At 37.3% G+C, this 20,153-nt stretch overlaps 1 protein-coding gene across 5 annotated transcripts in view; it reads left to right on the top strand.

Moving 5' to 3' along the window:
* Positions 1-20,153, top strand: part of C6H15orf41 (chromosome 6 C15orf41 homolog) — a 232,561-nt gene that overhangs the window by 61,956 nt on the left and 150,452 nt on the right. For all 5 annotated transcript variants that reach the window (XR_004030476.1, XM_030814344.1, XM_003272804.4 and 2 more), the window contains exons 2-4: positions 7,439-7,484; positions 8,376-8,440; positions 16,891-16,951. Coding sequence is in view for 4 of the 5 variants with exons in the window: in XM_030814344.1 (XP_030670204.1) it covers positions 7,439-7,484; positions 8,376-8,440; positions 16,891-16,951 (172 nt within the window). In the remaining variant the exon portion in view is untranslated. The remainder of the gene's footprint in view (positions 1-7,438; positions 7,485-8,375; positions 8,441-16,890; positions 16,952-20,153) is intronic.

The raw sequence follows: 20,153 nt of genomic DNA, 5'->3' as shown, positions 1-20,153 counted from the left end.
ATATTGTTTTATAAAATTAACACTTACAGAGGGCCCCTGCATCCTCTATAGAGAAGATGATTGGATTATTTATATTTGCCTGCCTGGTTCAGGGACAGATTTAAAGCTGCTTTATATTTAATATGAAGTGAATAACATTTGAGCAAAAGACATACGCAATCAGATAGAGACACTTCAGGCAGTGGTGGTGGTTAAAATATACCTTTGCTGCAGGGAGAATAATGGAAATTACCACACAGTCTTTTAATCCTTGACTGTTTATTTATTTATTATTTATTTATTTTTTAAATTTTATTATTATTATACTTTAAGTTTTAGGGTACAATGTGCAGGTTTGTTACATATGTATACATGTGCCATGTTGGTGTGCTGCACCCATTAACTCGTCATTTAGCATTAGATATATCTCCTAATGCTATCCCTCCCCACTCCCCCCACCGCAAACAGTCCCCGGAGTGTGATGCTCCCCTTTCTGTGTCCATGTGTTCTCATTGTTCAATTCCCACCTATGAGTGAGAACATGCGGTGTTTGGTTTTTTGTCCTTGCGATAGTTTGCTGAGAATGATGGTTTCCAGTTTCATCCATGTCCCTACAAAGGACATGAACTCATCCTTTTTTATGGCTGCATAGTATTCCATGGTGTATATGTGCCACATTCTCTTAATCCAGTCTATTGTTGTTGGACATTTGGGTTGGTTCCAAGTCTTTGCTATTGTGAATAGTGCTGCAATAAACATAACGTGTGCATGTGTCTTTATAGCAGCATGATTTATAATCCTTTGGATATATACCCAGGAATGGGATGGCTGGGTCAAATGGTATTTCTAATTCTAGATCCCTGAGGAATCGCCACACTGACTTCCACAATGGTTGAACTAGTTTACAGTCCCACCAACAGTGTAAAAGTGTTCCTATTTCTCCACATCCTCTCCAGCACCTGTTGTTTCCTGACTTTTTAATGATGGCCATTCTAACTGGTGTGAGATGGTATCTCATTGTGGTTTTGATTTGCATTTCTCTGATGGCCAGTGATGATGAGCATTTTTTCATGTGTTTTTTGGCTGCATAAATTAATCCTTGACTGTTTTCTGCAGTCAGTAGTTCCTTTATCTTTAAAAACATAAAGGAACAACGTTTTTTATGAAGTTAAAGAAAAACTGCAATTTGATTTCTTAAAAAGGAAATAATGTCTAAAGCCATGGAATTTGGTCAAAACACTTGACCTCCTGTGACTCCAATTTTCTAGCAAAAAAAGCAGCATGCCTCACATGTCAGGGTTGTTTGGAGTATAATGTCACATCATATAAATGCTTAAGCGGGATTATTAGCATATATGATTTGCAGAACTCATTTCTGGGAACTGTTAAGAAGGCAGATTAGCATTGGGATTAAGACTTTGGGCTCTGGAATCGGATATAAATTTTGATTCCCACGTCTACTGCTCTTCTAGCTGTTTAATTGTGTATTTTATTTAACTTTTCTTCCTCCATTTCCCCATCTTTAAAATAAGGAGGATAGCAGTACCTACCTCACAAGATTGTTGTGGGGATAAAATTAAGTGCAAAGGTAGTCATAGAGCTGTTTGGATATATCTTCAGTTTGCCAGCAAAAATAGTTGAAAGCCTGGGGTGGTAACCACTTTTTTCATATATACAGCTCACCGTCTGTATCCATGGGTTCCATATTGGCATATTCAGCCAACAACGGATTGAAAATATTTGGGGGAAAAAAAGCAATAAAAATAACACTACAACAACAAAAAATACTAAAAATAAAAAACCAGGCCCGGCGTGGTGGCTCACGCCTGTAATCCCAGCACTTTGGGAGGCCAAGGTGGGCGGAGTACTTGAGGTCAGGAATTTGAGACCAGCCTGGCCAACATGGTAAAACCCTGTCTCTACTAAAAATACAAAAATTAGCCGGGCATGGTGGCAGCTACTCTGGAGGCTGAGACAGGAGAATAGCTTGAACCAGGAGGCGGAGGTTGCAGTGAGCCGAGACTGCGCCACTGTACGCCAGCCTGGACAACAGAGCAAGACTCTGTCTCAAAAAACACTGCCCCCCCTCAAAAAAACACAATACAGTATTCACAACTGTTTACACAGCATTTACACTGTATTAGGTATTATCAGTAATCAAGAGATGATTTAAATTATACTGGAGAATGTGCATGGGTTATATGCAAATACTGTGCCATTTTATGTAAGTGACTTGAACATCCACAAATTTTGATTTCCATGAGGGTCCGGAAACCAGTCCCCCCCCAACAGATACTGACGTTCAACTATATATTTGACCTATAGTTATTAAGAACTTTTTTTTTAAAAAATAGTTAAAAACAATACAGATTTATTACCTATAGTTCTAGAGGTGAGAAGTCTGAAATGATTCTCATATTGAGCTAAATTTAAGGCATCAGCAGGGCTGTGCTCCTTCCGAGAGGCTCTAGGGGAGAACCCTTTTCTCACTTCTCCAGACTCGAGAGGCGCCCTGATGCCTTGGCTCCTGCCGCCTTCCAGATCCCCTTCCTCTGACCTCCTCTGTGCCTCCCTCTTCCACATTTAAGGACCCTGTGATCATACCAAGCCCATGGGGATGATCCAGGATCATCTCTCCAGTTCAAGGTCAGCTGATTAGCAACCTTAATTCCGCTATGCCATGCAGTGTAACAGGGATTAGGATGGGACACCCTGGTGGCCATTATTCTCCTAACCACGCAAGTCACTGTGCAACTTGGGGCAAGTTACTTAACCTGTCTGAGTTGCAGTTTACTAATCTATACAACAGAGACATTTTACCTGCCATGCAGTCATTACAGGAACTTGCCTTGCAACATGTCTAGAGTAGTCCTTAACATACAATAAATGAGCACTAAGTGCTACTATTTTCCTTCCACTATATATGTTTGCTGAGTGCCAATTTATAAGCCAAGTAAACATAAAGACAAATAAGCAACATCACCTGCCAACAGAACTTTTTTTTTATAGTTGATTACTACTAAGCTTAGTGTTGCCATCTACCTAATCATTTATGGGGATATTTGCTGTGGTTAGGCATAAAATGTTTGCATCCTTGATATGAAGTTGGAAATTAGGAAGAGAAGACATAGGGTGGGAGATAGTTTGGATACATTTTTCTTTATGTCTTCAATTTAGTTTACAGATTTTTCCCTTTTCCCCCCTCAGTAATTTCCCAGAGTATCAGTAATCTCCCTCTAGATTTCCATTTTGCATTTTGTTCCTAAAAAATAAGCAAAGTTTGTAGTAGTATTATATCAAAGTTTGTATAGTATTGTTGAATTCGGTTTTAATTTTAGAGGGAAAAATGGCTCTACATTTCAAATTTGTGTGTGGTGTGTGTGTGTGGCAGGGGGCGTTGGGGGAGGTCAAGAGATTGTAGCTGCATTGCTTTTATAGAAAATATGCCTTGACCAGCACTCTGAATCATTAACTACAGACAGCTGGTGTTCCTTTGTATTCTTCACAGGTTTAGAGAGGTTGTGCCTAGCAATTGTGAGATGTCCAAGTACATCCAAGTATAATGCTTTGTAGGAGTATCCTGCTTTATCTTTCTTTCATTGGTTTGCTTCTTCCCAAGCTCCAGAAATAGTATTTATTTTTCTCAGAGAATGTTGAGCCAGTAGAGTGTACACATTTAAGCTTCCTAGATTCTATAGAAAAGGAGCTTTAAGGTAAAGGTATTTACTTCCTTGTGGTCTTTTTCAGAGGTTGCATACTCAAGAAGAGGAGGAACATAAAATACGTGATGTCTTCTCTTAAGGTTCTGCATGCTTTAGGTCCCCATCTGAAAACATAAGGACCTCACCCTTGTATGAATGTTGCATTGCAACTAAGTCTGTGCTCAGCTCTCCTCTTAATCTGTGCTAAGCTCTCCTCTTAATCTGTGCTACACTCTCCCAACTCTTTGAGGCTCTTTCATGTTACCAAGTATCTTAGCTGGGTGGACTTGGGAGCACATTGAGTTAAATATCACATGAGGAACTAGTTTGTTGCCTGTTTTTATATCAGGCATTTGAAGAACGTTGAATGCAATATAACATGAGAAGAAATAGTACCCCATGAATGTTTAAACTCTATATGGGAAAATCACACACCAGTTTATGATCTCTAGGTACGTCAATTTAGTGAGTCAGTGACAGACAGAGGAACAATTTTAGGGAAGCCAATTATAGCCATCAGCTAAGGGGAGAACTAGAAATTATGGAAATGGACAACCCCTCTCAAGTTTTCCATCTTGTACATGTGCCACCATTATGGAGCACCTTGTCTCAAAGCCCTTCACCATGCCTCCACCTTACTAGAGAACACAGAAGCCTAGGAAGAGTTTTATTTCTTTGGTTTGGAGATTTAAAAAAATAGACATGTATAATTACACAGAATAAGAATGGAGGCTGGTCAGTTCAATTCCATGGTCTCTTGAGCAGTTCCACAGTGTCCTCAAGGACCCAAGCTCTTTCCATCTTTCGTCTGCCATCCTCACAGTGCTAGTTTTTTCTTCAGGCCCGTTTCCACATTGCTGCAGCATGGCTGTTGCTGTTCCAGATTTGGACAAGGCTTTACCTAGCCATTCTTTGGGTCCACTCACATGCTCTCCTTTACCCAGACAGCTTCAGGGTGTGGAGCTAAATCTGGGAGATAGCATGGGAAAAATACAAGCAAAACTGTTTTGATGGGGTTTTAATACTACATCCTGGGTATTTGGTACAAATTAAATGACTGCCTTTTTGATTATGTAAATTTAAAACCCCATATATGCTAAGTGATATAAAGTGTAAAGATTCAGGGTATGATTTACTTCATTCTGTATAAAAAAAAATGTGAGTACTTGACAGTGTTCTGATTTTTGCCTTTTTTGTGTGTGTACTTTTGTGTGTGTACTTTTGTGTGTGTACTTGAAAGTTTCTTCTAAATCAACTCCCGTCCACCTTGTTTAGTTTTTTGATTCTCATGGCGGATTTCCCCATACATAGTTACCTTGGGACATTGTAGATGCACTGTGGTACTGTTGAATGTTGGACTGTGATGTTCAAGGTAGACCTTTGAGTTGCACAGAATCTTTTTCTCCTCTCCTCTTTAGCTGGAAACCACATTTCTTTTGAACCTAGTGAAAGTTGAATTTATTCTGTAACTTCTGTTCCCTTTGGCCAAAACAGATCAAACACGGTGGGACAGTACAGTGGGCGCAGGGTAGAGGTGGTGAGTTCCTCAGAACGACAGCCTTGAGATCGTGGGACTCTGCTCCTCTCCCCACCTGCCCAGCATTTCCCTCTGGTGTCCCTTCTCAGCATTAACACGTTGGAAGAAAGTACAAATAATATACACTGAAGTCAATGTCTTGGTTGTACTAAAACTACTTGCCTGCTCCTTATGGTGTGACATTTGGTCAGAACACTCTTCTATAAGGTTAGCACATACAGAAAGAGATAGTTGGCTGGCAGACTACCTAGCAAAGTTCACTTTATTCTCTACAGCTTTGAATTAGTTAAACAAAACCAAAACATTTTGGACCCGAATCTGTCTTTCTGTTGTTACTATGTATACGTAAGTGGTTTTCTCTTTTTATTAATAGTTCTAGCCAGTTTTTACTCCCAGTGTAAGCTGGCAAAAATCACTCTAACCCTCTCGGCCGTAGAAAAACTGAGTTGCTTCACAGGCTCTGTCCATGGTTTTAGCTGAATTAAATTCTAAGCAGTTTGAAGACATTTTTCTAGCTAAAGACGTTGTCCTATCCTTGACTTATACAGTACTCTCAACTCCTGACCAGCTTCTCATTTTGAACTATTTATTCTTGAGCTTATTTCTCTAACTACCTCTTCCCATTCTGGGCATCTACAGTTATGCTATGTTTTATTTACAGTTTAGTTTTCTTTTCATTGGTCATTGGTCCCTAACTTTCTCATTGCAAATATGTTTATTTCTATCATCTTTTTTGAAGCCCAAAGAATGACATGTTGTGTACCATTAAATGGTTAATAACATAAGTGTATTTTGCTATACAATGAGGAGGGGGTCTATTTATGGCACATAAATATCTAACATTAATTTATTAAGCGTTTACAAAGATTTGGGCTTCATTTTGCCTCCCCACCCCCCCAGAAGATTATTGTCAGCAGCCCTACTAGGGTATGTGATTTGGATGTTAAGCTCGGTCAAGCCAGGCTAAATAGGAAGATTTTATATAAAATTGGCTCTTTCAAAGGGGCTTTTCAGTTTTAAAGGGAAATTGAAAAAACCAGACTATAATGGATTTATAATTGTATTTAATCATTTCTCTGTACTTTTGAGTTATTGAAATATTCTTTTAATAATGTATCAGTTTCCTTGGTAAACATTTAGGGTATTTTTTTCTTAACCTACTCTTGTAATTTGGTAAGGGTGGAAAGTTAGAAGCCAAATTTGTAATGTCATCCAGAAGATGACAACACCTAGACAATGAGTAAACAAATATGGTGTCACTTTATTTCACATTCCCCAAATTACCTGTGATGAGCTTAAGAGATTTTTTCATTTATAAATAGAAAAAAATGTATTCACAGTACTTTGGCATCCTATAAAAGTCGAATTATCTAAAATGTAATCTATTCAGATAGCGTTTAGTAGGAAAATAGAAATAATTGTTTTCAAGATACGGTAAGTTAGACGTGTCTGTAAAGGACAGTCGAAAAGAGTAGCAGTGGGGTATTGATTGCTTTTTAGAGAAGGAAAAATTCCATTCCATTTCTAAATGTTAACAATTGCAAAAGGAAAATTCCCACTTGGGAAGAACGTTTTTCAGGTTGCTTCATTGCCAGGTGTTTGACATTGTGTGTTGTCTTGGATGAATAAGGCTTAGGGCAGTCTTTAGGAATGATTCACTCCAAGGACCTCTGCTTCCTGCTGTGAAAGCTTCTATTTTCATAGCACGCCAGTATTGGTGGGAATGTTCCAGTGACCACTGTGCTACTTCTAGTAAAGACCAAAGTTTTCCCCCTGAAACTGGGATAGCTGTAGAGGAGGATACCTGTCGGCTAACAAAATTAATTTCAGAACATTCTCAATGAATGAAGTATATGTTCTCTACTGTTTATGAGACTGAACTGTGTCACTTATTAATGGAGATAAGCCTTGCTTTCTCGTGGTCCCCTTTAACACCATTGCATTCTACAAATATGATTTACAATCATTCTAAAGTTTAAAAAAATCAAAATAATGTGATAGCTGCTTTGAGCCCATATTTTCCCCTTTCCTTTTTTCTCTCTCCTTGACCCAGCAGCAGGAAGCCTTTGTTCGAGGTGTTCATCTGGAACAACTTTTCCACACTTGTTTTCATGTTCTGTTAGATTACAGGGCAGCAGGCCTACCTTTGAAGCTCCTTTCTCTTTTGTTTCTTTGCCGTGCACTCCAGTAATTAACTTTGTCCTTCTTTTATTTGTTCCAGTCAATCGCAGGCCACTCTGCTGAGCATCTTCTCCCAGGAGTACCAGGTTAGAAGTTTTCTCCTTTGTGAGGGTTGACAGGTGCCTAATTGAATGATGAATGTCCCTTTATTTCTTTGTAATTGAACTGCCAGCTCTCTGATTGGGTTGGAGGATGTTCTCCTTTCCACATCAAGCACCGCCTGCGTCTCGGTGGAGGCCTGCCAAGCCTACCCATCCATCTGTCTAATAACATCTAGCCTTTGCTTATTTGGTGGACCTGTAATAAATTATGCTAAACCATTATTATTCTGACAATAATAATTTCCCTGTGTTGCGTGGTTCCATGTGCTAAATGTTTGCTGACTTGCACTGTCAGTGCCGCTTTCCATTGCTGACAGAGATGATGATAAATGACCATTGCTGGAGTGGCAGAAGGCAAGAGAGGCAGAAAATGGAGTCATTTATCATGAGATGACAGGTGTCAGTCAAGTGGCAAGTCTCTATGGAATTACTTTTTGTAGTTTTCAAATAAGTTGTTTTTAAGCAATGTTCTTCCTGGTTAAAAATGGCAATTGGATTGTAAAACTAGAGTGCAGAGGACTGAGATGGAATTGAATCGATGGAAAATTAATACAAAGGTTGAAAGAGGGAACAAGTTTTTATTTGCCCTCTGTAGCCCTAAGCAAACTTATTTAGATTCAATTACTATGACCCTGTTGGCTTTTACATATATACTGTACCTTGTGGTACAGTCTGAAGACATCCCAGCCAAGCAATAGAGATTAAAATGCATAGGTTCATAGAGTAGAAGGAAAAGAAGTCCTGCCATCACCAGAATTCCCAAGCTATTATTCAGTGTTCCCTATGTGCTAGTCATTGGGCTGAAGACATAATGTCATTCTTGTTTTGAACCTCATCTGTGACATACCAAATATTTGTTTTTTTTTTTTCTTTCAGAAACACATTAAAAGAACACATGCCAAACATCATACTTCGGAAGCAATTGAAAGTTATTACCAGAGGTATGACCTTCCTGCCCCACTAGAGGGTATCATAGTACCTATTAATTGTAATAATAATTATGAATAAGTTAGGTTATTAATTTTCTATATCATATCCCAAGACATTGTGTTTTAAGTCTTTTATTCAAAACTTTTAGTATGTTTTTGAATGAGTTTTCAAATGCTTTGTTTTGTAGATCTAAAGAGTATGGTAAGGCTGTCTTGACTTATGTGTGTGTGTGCACATACTATGTGAGATGTAGTTACAATATTATGAAATCTCAGTTGGCTACTTGAAACTTATTATAAGTGCATATCCTGTCTAAATGCATATGCTCATATATACATATATCTACATATATTTGAAAGTTCTCAAACCAATTTTCATTTCTTAGATTAGCAAGTTGAAAAAAGAAGATTGAATTTGGATGTCGTGTATTTTGCATCATAGGTATTAGGATATCCATTTTAGAAATGAAAAAAATGTATCGAGTAAAGGCACATGGAGATACATTGTAGTGTATAAGGGTCACATTTTAAAGGGGATTTTGTATTTTTAAAAGACAACCTTGGGTATTAAATCAACAGCATAGTATCCAGAAGATATTTTAATTTCAGCCTAATTTATTATAAATAGATTTCAACTTCTTCTGAAACAAACAATCTTTAAAATAACTCTGATTTTTTATTCTAAAATTTGTATTGTCATTGTAATATGACTGAATAATTTATAACACTAAATGATAATGGTTTGCATTAGAAATTGTTAGTTGGTTTCTTAAATCTTTCAAGGGCACATTGGAAATGAAAACTGTTTGAAATCTGCTCTTAAATTATTATACTTAGGATTGACAGATGAACCTTTCTGTGGTGAGAATGACACCACTGATTTTAGATGAATGATTTTTATGCATAAAAATTTTATGAATGAAATAAATATGTGGATAAAATATTGGTGTCGTGTTTCAGTAGTCATTTTATTTAGAATCAAGAAAGGGATATTTAACAGGAAAGCTGCAGAAGTTAGGTTTTTTAAAAAAAATTATTCACTGCAATATGTGGTAAAAGATATGCTTTGTTTTGAGTAGTAATACCTGTCAAAGATAACATGCACTCATTACACACACACAGACACAGACACACACACACACACACACATTTTTGTGTCTAGGAGAGATCCTCTCTAAACAAGACTTTGTAAAGTTTGATGATTTATTCAAAAGTCATAACCTTCTTGGTGAAATTGACATTCAAATTAAAGTCATAACCTAAATTATACATATGAAATTAAAAATGGCCCATGAAGTGCTGTGAAGCCTGCAACTGTGTTGGCATCCAGACTCTTCAAAGAAGCACTGAAGGTTATTTACATGCCAAAAAATACATTCTTGTTTGTAAACATATAGTCCTAGGCTGTCATATAAAAGTATGATTTTATGTCTGGATTTTAAAGGCTTGTAATGTATACAAAGGAAAATAGAGCATTTTAAAGGAAAATGCTCTCTTTTCCTAGAAATTCGGAGATCCACTAACAGGTAATGGGGCTGCCCTCTGATACTTATTTGCCTCATTGTAAGAAGGTTGTTTTAATTATTAATACATGATTTTTAGGATCACTAGATGCTGCTATTTCAAATCTAAGTTTCATTAAAAAGTATAATTATTGAAGTATGAATATACTTTTGTTGGATTATCTGGGTAGTATAGGCCATAAATAAATAAATATCTTTTTTTTTTCTTTTTGAGACAGTGTCTCTCTTTGCCACCCAGTCTGAGGTGCAGTGACACGATCAAAACTCACTGCAGCCTCAAACTCTTGGCCTCAGGCAATCCGACTGCCTCAGTCTCCTGAGTAGCTGGGACTACAGGTGCACACCACCATGACTAGCTAATTAAAAAAAAAAATTTATAGAGACAGGGTCTTGCTCCCTTGCCCAGGCTGGTCTTGAACTTCTGGCCTCAAGTGATCTCCCACCTCAGCCTCCCAAAGTGCTGGGATTACATGCCTGAGCCACCGTGCCTGGCCCAGAAATAAATACCTTTAAGTATACCCAATGATGAACAGTTGAGTGGGTAATAATGAGAATACATAAATAGATTTCTTTAAGTTTATTTAAATGTGACAGTCTCAATTATTTCTAAGAGTTACAGCATTTGAAACAAAAGCATGAAGTTAGACGGTAATGGACAGTCTCAGAAGAAAGCAGTCTAACCACTTTCTGACTTTACCAACCTGCTGTCTGACTTTCTGCCCTGCACTTTGCGCTTGAAGACAGGCCATGTTGTTACCTTTCAGATGGATTGACCTCAGTAGCCTTTTGTTTGAAATGTGCAGGTCAAATGTTCCTGTCTGTGCTAAGGTAAATTGGCTTTAAAAGGTTTTTGTTTGTTTTCCAGCAGATTAGAATAAAGCCAAATTGTATTTGTTATATCAAAATATATTTAAGCAATTTGAAAATGTTAATGGCAATTGTATTTAATTTTTTTCTTTTATAAAGTAATACTCAGCTATTGTGAAAATAAAGCACATTTGTGATAGTATTAAAAAGGAATGAATGATTGCCTATAATTGTGCCACTCAGAGATCTCTACTGGCATTTTTCATTTTAGTCTTTTGTCAGCCCATTTTTATGTTGATGAGGTCATATTATATAAGCAATTGTGAATCCTGAGTTTTACACCTGGAAAAATGTATATGACATAATATTATTTTGTAAAAAGCTTTTTGTAAACATTTTTTGATTGCCTTATTTCATCATATGGAAGTATCATAATGTACTGAATTATTCCTTTGTTGAGCATATATGTTTCCAATGTTCTTTTTTTTTTTTTTTTTTTTTTTGAGACGGAGTCTCGCTCTGTCGCCCAGGCTGGAGTGCAGTGGTGTGATCTCAGCTCACTGCAAGCTCCGCCTCCTGGGTTCACGCCACTCTCCTGCCTCAGCCTCCCGAGCAGCTGGGACTACAGGCGCCCGCCACCACACCCGGCTAATTTTTTGTATTTTTAATAGAGACAGAGTTTCACCGTGCTAGCCAGGATGGTCTTGATCTCCTGATCTCGTGATCAGCCTTCCTCGGCCTCCCAAAGTGCTGGGATTACAGGCATGAACCACTGTGCCTGGCCTCCAATGTTCTATTATTGTAAATAATACTGTGATAAACATCTTGATACATGAGACTGCATTTTGAATTAGTTTTTTAAATATTTCTATATATGTAATTATTGGTGCAAACAATGTGAACATTTTATAAAAGTATTACATATTGCCAAACTACTGTCTAGAAATGTTTTCCTGGTTGCATATGTTGAACAGGGTGGATCTGCTCTAAATGTATTTGTTTTCCAATCTGTTTCCCAACTATATCCTATAACACTTCATAAGAAGTGCTAGGAAAAAAAAAGTCTAATTTGAGGTTGTATTTGTCTTTTCAGGAAGCTTTAATTATCCCCCACATCAAAGTGACAGATCAGGCTTTATTTAAATTTTCAGATATGTAATCAAAGGGACATACTAATTACTGAAAATATTCCATAAAGACATAATTAGAAAATCCTAATGGTACCTTTCTCTGCATCCTCATAGTATCTTGTGCAAACTTACAGCATTGCACTTTTCACACTGGTATAATGGTTTGCTTCTGTCTCTAGCTACCCTGAACGCTCTTTGGGGTAGGGCTACACAAAAACAAATGAATGATGGACCCTCATCCAACTCTGGCAAAGATCTGAATTGCAATTGGGATATAAGGATGTCATCCTTAATACTATATTAAGATGACCTGGGCTCCATTCCTGATGCCTATTTGCCAGTTAAAATGAATTTGTACAGAAGCTATATGTCATCATCTAGCTTTGCTACAAGAGGACTAACAGGTACACATCCTATGGGTGAAATCAGCCTTAAAAGGTCCTCAGAGAAGGCCCATTTTATGATGTTTTTTGAGTGTGAAAGACTCATTTATATCTAAGATGAAACTAATATGTACTCATTTCAAATATAAGGCAAAGTTCTCCATGCTCTGGCCTAAGAAGATCCACAACCCTGTCACTGAGTGTTTTCTCTCAGCTTGGAACACCTTCTGCTTCCCTACAAACTAGTAAAGATGATAAGTTTATTTCTAGACTACTACATAAGCAAGTTGCCCCGGACACCCTGAATCGATAATTCTTGCAACTCCCACAGCACTCTGTATAGACATACCTCTGTTAGCACTTCTCTTGCTGCATTTTACATACTTACGTACACAGCTCTTTTCCCACCAAAAAGGACAGTTGAAGGCAGGTACTGTGTCTTACATTTGTATTGTTGGTTTTTAGCATTGTAAATGGGGCATACTGAGTGTAAAGTAGATGGTGCTAATTGAACAAAAAAGTGGTCCAATTTTCAGAAACTATTTTTGTCACATATATGTTACCAATATCATATTTAAGCCAACCTTTTTTACATGTGAACATCTGAATAAAGTTCTGTAGTTCTGATCTTCTAACGCTGCTAAAGCTGGCTCCTCCGCCAGTGTGCTGGGAGAAGGGAGGAAATGGAGACAATATTTCTAAACTTTGCTATTGATGGGGACTTGCAGATCTGACCAACTGTGTGCATGTGCACTTATGCTCATGTGCACCAATTTAGGCGAACCTAAACAAATTTCACCAAGAATCTTTCCTGTTTAGAAATAAAATGGCATTAGTACAGTGTGAAAGAATAGAGATATTTTCAAAGTAAACTCTCAAGCTGTGTCTATTTATATACAACATGGAGAACTGAGAAAATTTCTTCAATAATTCCAAAGCTTGAGAACACTTTTATTTATTTATTTATTTATTTATTTATTTATTTATTTATTTATTTATTATTTGAGACAGAACCTTTCTCTGTCACTCAGGCTGCAGTGCAGTGGTGCAATCTCGGCTCACTGCAACCTCCACCTCCCAGGTTCAAGTGATTCTTGTGCCTCAGCCTCCCGAGTAGTTGGGATTACAGGCATGCACCACCATGCTGGGCTAATTTTTGTGCTTTTAGTAGAGACAAGGTTTCACCATGCTGTGCAGGAAGGTCTCAAACTCCTGGTCTCAAATGATCCACCCGCCTTGGCCCCCCAAAGTGCTGGGATTACAGGTCTGAGCCACCGTGCCCAGCCAGAAAACATTTTCTACTATCTGGATATTATGAGGTTTCTGTTAACCATGATGAAATCATGTAAAATACAGATTTTGATGGGAGGCAGACACAAGTGGATCACCTGAGATCAGGAGATCGAGACCAGCTTAGCCAACATGGCAAAACCGCATCTCTACTAAAAGCACAAAAACTAGCCAGGTGTGGTGGCACGCACCTGTAATCTCAGCTACTTGGGAGACTGAGGCAGGAGAATTGCTTGAACCCAGGAGGCGAAGGTTGCAGTGAGCCGAGATTGCACCACTGCACTCCAGCCTGGGTGACAGAGCAAGACTTCATCTCAAAAAAAAAAAAAAAAAAAAAATACAGTCTTTGAATTCTTAATTGGTATCAACTCAATGCTAGCAAGAATGCAGAGACACATGAATTCTCCTGGGCATTAGGAATAAAGCCCAGGTCACCTTCATGTAGTGTTGAGAATGACATCCATATATCCCAGTTGCAATTCGGATGTTTGCCAGGGTTGGATGAAGGTTTAACATTCATTTGTGTAGCCCTACCCCAAAGAGCGTTCAGGGTAGCTGGAGACAGAAGCAAACCATTATACCAATGTGAAAAGTGCAATGCTGTAAGTTTGCACAAGATTATGATGAGGATGCAGAGAAAGGTACTATTAGGATTTTCTAATTATGTCTTTATGGAATATTTTCAGTAATTAGTATGTCCCTTTGATTGCATATCTGAAAATTTAAATAAAGCCTGATCTGTCACTTTGATGTGGGGGATAATTAAAGTTTCCAGAAAAGACAAATATAACCTTAAATTAAACTTAATTTTTTTTCCTACCACTTATGAGGTGTTATAGGTTATAGTTGGGAAACAGATTGGAAAACAAATACATTTAGAGCAGATCCACCATGTTCAACGTATGTGGCACCTCACTAGGCCTTGAGGGATCAGGGTTCTATAGCTTTATTGTTTACCATCTAAGAGAGCCCAGATGGGTTTTATCAGTGCCCTGGGGTTTGGTTTCTTTATATGACCAACTGGGAAGCTTTACCAACCTCATAATTAGGAATTTCCACAGTATTAAGTATGGTCATGCTTTTAATATTATACAGACTATATAGATACAGAGGATTGTAATTATGGTTTAATCATCTTCTGTTTCTTTAAACTTGATAGAAGTGCTTCACCGGTCATTAGTAGTATAATGATTGATGCAACTTTTACATGAAGCCATGTCATTTTGACTTAAAGCAACAGATCTCTGGTATAGGAGGTAGTCTGGCATCTAGCTGCTACTCTCTTTCACTGTTTGCAGTCAGCTCTCGCCATGGCATGCTCCTTCTTTTCATGCTGATCTCTACTCGAGTGTCACTCCCTCAGAGAGGGGCTTCCTGAACAACCCATCTAAGTTTACATTTTATTCTAGCATATACCATTATACTGTATATTTATCTCCCTGCCTTTTTATTGTTTGTGTCACCACTGTAATATAATCTCTGTGATGATGGGACCATGAATGGTTTTTTTTTCCCCCCATTGCTTCTTCAGAACCTGGAATAAGGCCTGACACATAGCGCTCCAACATACTTGTCAGGTAACTGAAACTGAAGTAGAAAGCTGTAAAGACGTCCCAATATTGGTATAGGCTTAAATACGCTGACCCAGAATCAGAAACCGTAGTACATACGCACTCTTGGTGGCTACAGGCACACAGTCAGCCGGTCTGACTTGACTGAACGGATTGGCGGTTCCTTGGGTAGTATAGGGCAGTGGACTTGTTTGTGAAAAATTGATGTTTTGCCTTGTTTTATTTATCTGTTTTTTCCTCTTGCTTCTGAATGTCCTTATTTTCCAATTAGTTCTCCAAATAATACATTCAAGGGTGGCCCCAAAATGTGGAAAATTGCTTTGTCTGAATTATTTTGAAGTTACAATGATCTAGAGGTTCTCCTCACCTTAAACAATTTGCTATTACCCCACTTTGCTTACAGGAAAATTATACAACTTTATAAATATACTCATGAAATAATATAATTTAGTACCTGCTTCTGGCAATTATATGGAAGACCTCACCTGTTGACTTTATTACTCTCAGACAAATACGCAGAGCTTATTCACTCAAATAATATGCTGTAGGGAAAATTTCCATACCTAATTCTGCTTTCTTGTCCAATATGGTTTTTAAAAATTATTTAATTTTTTATTTGTTAAAGGAAAAATATAAGGTGATTTTTTTATTATATAACCACCTACCATAAACAAAGTACTTGGTAGGCATAATAAATTGAATAAAATACAATTCTCCAATCTTCATGAAGCTTTCAACATTACAGTGGGGGATGGGTTTGAGGTAGCCAAGTAATAGGCAAATACCATATGCTATGTTACATGATAGAAAGATGTACAGGGCATTCCTCAATTGCATATGAGGAGCACTTAACTTATATGGTAGTGGATCAAAGAAGGTGACATCTGAATTGAATCATGAGTTATCCAGGTGAGGGATGGGAGCGGGAGACAGTGACTAGAGATGAGGCTGGCAGAGTAGAGCAGGTAGAAACTAGATTATGAAGAACATTACAAGAGCTGTTGAATGGTTATAATTTAATCTTGAGATTTTAATGTGGGGCCTTGAAGTGTTATAATGAGGGGAATGACACATTCAAATTTTTGTAAAAAAAGAAAAAAATCACCCCAGCTTCCATAGGGGTGATTCCCCAATCACCCCAACAAAACCATGGGGTTTTGTTTTGTTTGGGGATTTTGGGGAGTTATGTGTTTTTTTCCAGTGGAGTGACAGGATAATGAGAGCTGGAGGTTCTTACACAAATCCAGGGCAGATAAGGTGATGGCTTGTATTGCCTATCACAGGTGTGCTGACCCACTGATGACATGTCTGTACCATTGTTTTCTTAATAAGGGGTCAAGCAGCCCTGTGAAACAGGTAAAGGAAAAGGCAAGATGGGTGCATGAATGCTTTTCTCAAACTATGTAAGCCAACTTCTTTCCTTTCCATGCAATGGTTGTCTGTGGTAGAGACAAGGCAGAGTGATATGGATGGTTCCTCTTGTTTGCTTTATATGTTAGGAGGTGAAAGAAAACAAGGGAGACCTAAGTATTTACACCTTCTGCCCCCACCTTCAGCTTCTTAGTTGCCAGTGGTTTTGAGGTGAGTTGTTTGTGTTATGTTTTTCCCTTCAATGCTTTCCTATGAAAGTAGCTTACTTTAACTAGAGTTGAGTGTGGCATTTGCCCAGGAGAAACATGTATATACACAGGGGATGCTGACAGGTCTATGCTGGCCTTTTCTTGTCACTGCATTACCACTTGGCTTTGTCTTGTCTAGGTACCTGAATGGAGTGGTGAAAAATGGAGCTGCCCCAGTGCTCCTGGACCTGGCCAATGAGGTAATGTTATTGTTACGATTTTATTTAAACCTGCGTGTAACCTAAGGGGCCTATCTAGAGTAACTTTGCTTACAATTATAATTACCTTTGGAAAAAAAAAGGATTTGAGGTGCATTAGACATTTAAATTGCTCCCTGATCTCTTTGTACTTTTAATAATTGGACAAAGAACTTCACGTATTAATCAGTTGACATAATTAGCCTACTTCTTTTAAGGCAAATGTATAAACAGCCTCTTGGTTTCTTATTTTGTGGAAAATTTCAACCAAACAGCTCAGGACATGCTTTTCTTAGGATAGGTTGTCTTAATTTAGTGTGAGAAATACCTGTGTCAAGTAAAGAGATGGATGCCAAAAAAAAAAAAAAAAAATCTGCTATTATAAAAATGAAGAGAGAAATTGTATACTTAAAGATGTACTTGATTCGTTTTTTTGTTAGCAAACTTTTATTATAATAAAGGATACATGCCTTGTAGAAAAGTCTCTTTCTTTATATGAAGAAGCATAGTGTTCTTAATAACACCAAGTAAGAAGTGATTTATTGAACTTATTCGTTAACTCTGATCTGCTTCTGTTTGGGGAAACAAATAACAGCCTTACATTTAAAAAAAGGAAACCCTACAGATTTCCCATGAATGAAGGAGCTGTGAAAAGTTCATAATAGTTGCAGAGAGCATACCAAAAAAATAAAATATTTAATTCCTAAACTTTTAAATATTGATCCACTGTAATAAGAGCAATACAATATTTAGTCTGACTTGGAACTGCTTATGCAAACCTCGTAGGGATGGAATGAAATGTACACTGTTTTTGTGTTGCATTATAATGGAAAACATAGAAGCAAGGCAGAAAATGTGTGTTTGCATTAAAGATGACTCAGTACTGTGAGCATTAAGTGTTGCAGTAGCAGCAAGTTCTACATGTTATATTAGCAAGGAAGGATGGCTTCCCTCACAGCTTCTGTCTGCTGCTATATGCTGCTGCAGTCAACAAATGAGCAATTACCTATCAGTTACTAGATGGTTTTAATAATCTAGGCAATGTCTACACAATCAGATAGGATAGTTAACATATAGAATGGATTTCTGTGCACCTCCTAGAAAAACAAGTATTTTGTTTTTTTGTTTGTTTTTTCCATTTCTAGAGCAGGGTGTTTTTGTTTTTTTTTTTCCTTTTTGCTTTTTTTTTTCTTTTTTTGAGATAGAGTCTCGCTCTGTTGCCAGGCTGGAGTGCAGTGGCGTGATCTTAGCTCATTGCAACCTATGCCTCCCGGGTTCAAGAGATTCTCCTGCTTCAGCCTCCCAAGTAGCTGGGACTACAGGCGCGTGCCACCATGCCCAGCTAATTTTTGTATTTTTAGTAGAGACGGGGTTTCACCATGTTGGCCAGGATGGTCTTGATCTCCTGACCTTGTGATCCACCTGCTTTGGCCTCCCAAAGTGCTGGGATTACAGGCATGAGCCACCGCGCCCAGCCAGCAGGCTGGTTTTTAAATGTCTCTAGACTTGTTTGTTACAAGTTTATGCTATTAGTAACTTGAGGTATCTGAGCTTTAACTAGGAATTTAGTGATTGTCTTTTATGAAAAAGAAGAATAAGCTAGCAGCATTCCAGACACAGCATCTAAAAAGAATGTGATGCAAATATGGTACCCATCTATATAGATGATGATGTTGATGATATGTTTTATATCATAGCAATTTATATTCATTTGAATTTTTAATGGATAGTTCTATATCCATTAAATATTTAGCTGACCTCGGTTTCAGTCTTCTAGTAATATGGAAAAATTTAACCTACCAACACGTTTTCTCCTACATCAACAAACCTTTTATTTACCATGAATATATAGCAATATTTAACCAAGGGAAAAAGTACTTGTTTAAAGACTTTTCCTCCCTTTTGGCTACAGACTAGTACAGAAAGAATAGCACTTTTCTATAAAATTGATAACGCATTAGGGAAATTTAGGAATGGCTGGTACCATATTATAGCTTCTAAAGAACAAAGCTGCCATTTTTTCATGATAGTTAATACTTAGATAACATACACTTGCATCTGGTGACAATTGATATGATGGTAATACTTTACGAGTCGGTATTTATTTAATCAGGGGAAACGATAAAAATTGATGAGAAATATATAGCATTGGTACATTATAGGGTGCAGCAACTCTCTTAGACAAGAGCATTGTATTTTTGTTATCTTTTTGGGGGGCTAAGGGCTGTATGTGGTCATCATTGATTTTATAAATGTCTTCATACTACTTTTCCAGTTTCAAGTCTAAAATTGAACATTTTAGGAATTCACACTTCGTTAGTGATAATAAGATCAGTCATTCTGTTCTCTCCACACAAATATTTTCAATTGAGATTTGAAGCACTATGCATTTTACTTACATGCTAAATTCTGACATGAAGCATGATGGCCCTATTTCAGAGAAAGATGGACACATGATTAATATGAAAATTAGGGAGATGCAAGTACCTGAACTAATAAAGTAGTCCTTATTCAGGCTGGACTACCTTCAGTAATTTCACCATTTTTCATGTGTCAGCTCTGATGTGGGTTACTAGGAATAAGCAGCTTCGTGGAAAGCATTTCTTTCTACTTGGGGAATTTAAGGGCATCCAAGTACATACATATTTGAAAAAACTGTTCATACAAATGAAGCCAGCCTTTTTGTCTAGTTACTAAATCAAGATAAAATTTTGGTATGAATACGGGACTTGAAAACCTGTCAGGAAAAATTCATGGTGATAATATATGAGGAATGTTTGCTGTCTTCTACCTAAGATAAAAAGACTTGTTTTAGGGAAGCATTATTGTTCTTAAAAATATGTATTCCTATTTTTTGGTGAAATTAAGGAAATGGTTAATAAAAGATTTAACCCCAAAGAAGACAATATCTTTACAAAATAGTAGATACATTTTTTATTAATTAAAATGACTGTTGGACTGAATATCCTTTGTTTTCTGATTGATTCTTTATTTTAAGAAGTTACCACCCTGGGATCTGTATTAATTAAATTGGTAAGTAGTGTTTCAGATAAGGACGGTGATCTTATGTTGCAGGTATTATATTGTTGTAATTTATTATTAACGTCTCTGCAATGTAGTTATTTTTCTTTTATCAAATAAAATATTTTAAATGTAATGAATGTATACCAAAATTTCAGTTGTCTTTAAAGATAAAATCAGTGAA

Source organism: Nomascus leucogenys, chromosome 6, assembly GCF_006542625.1.
Source record: "Nomascus leucogenys isolate Asia chromosome 6, Asia_NLE_v1, whole genome shotgun sequence".
Lineage (NCBI taxonomy): Eukaryota > Metazoa > Chordata > Mammalia > Primates > Hylobatidae > Nomascus > Nomascus leucogenys.
The sequence above is the reverse complement of the archived record's forward strand: the minus strand, read 5'-3'. Positions and strand labels throughout refer to the sequence as shown.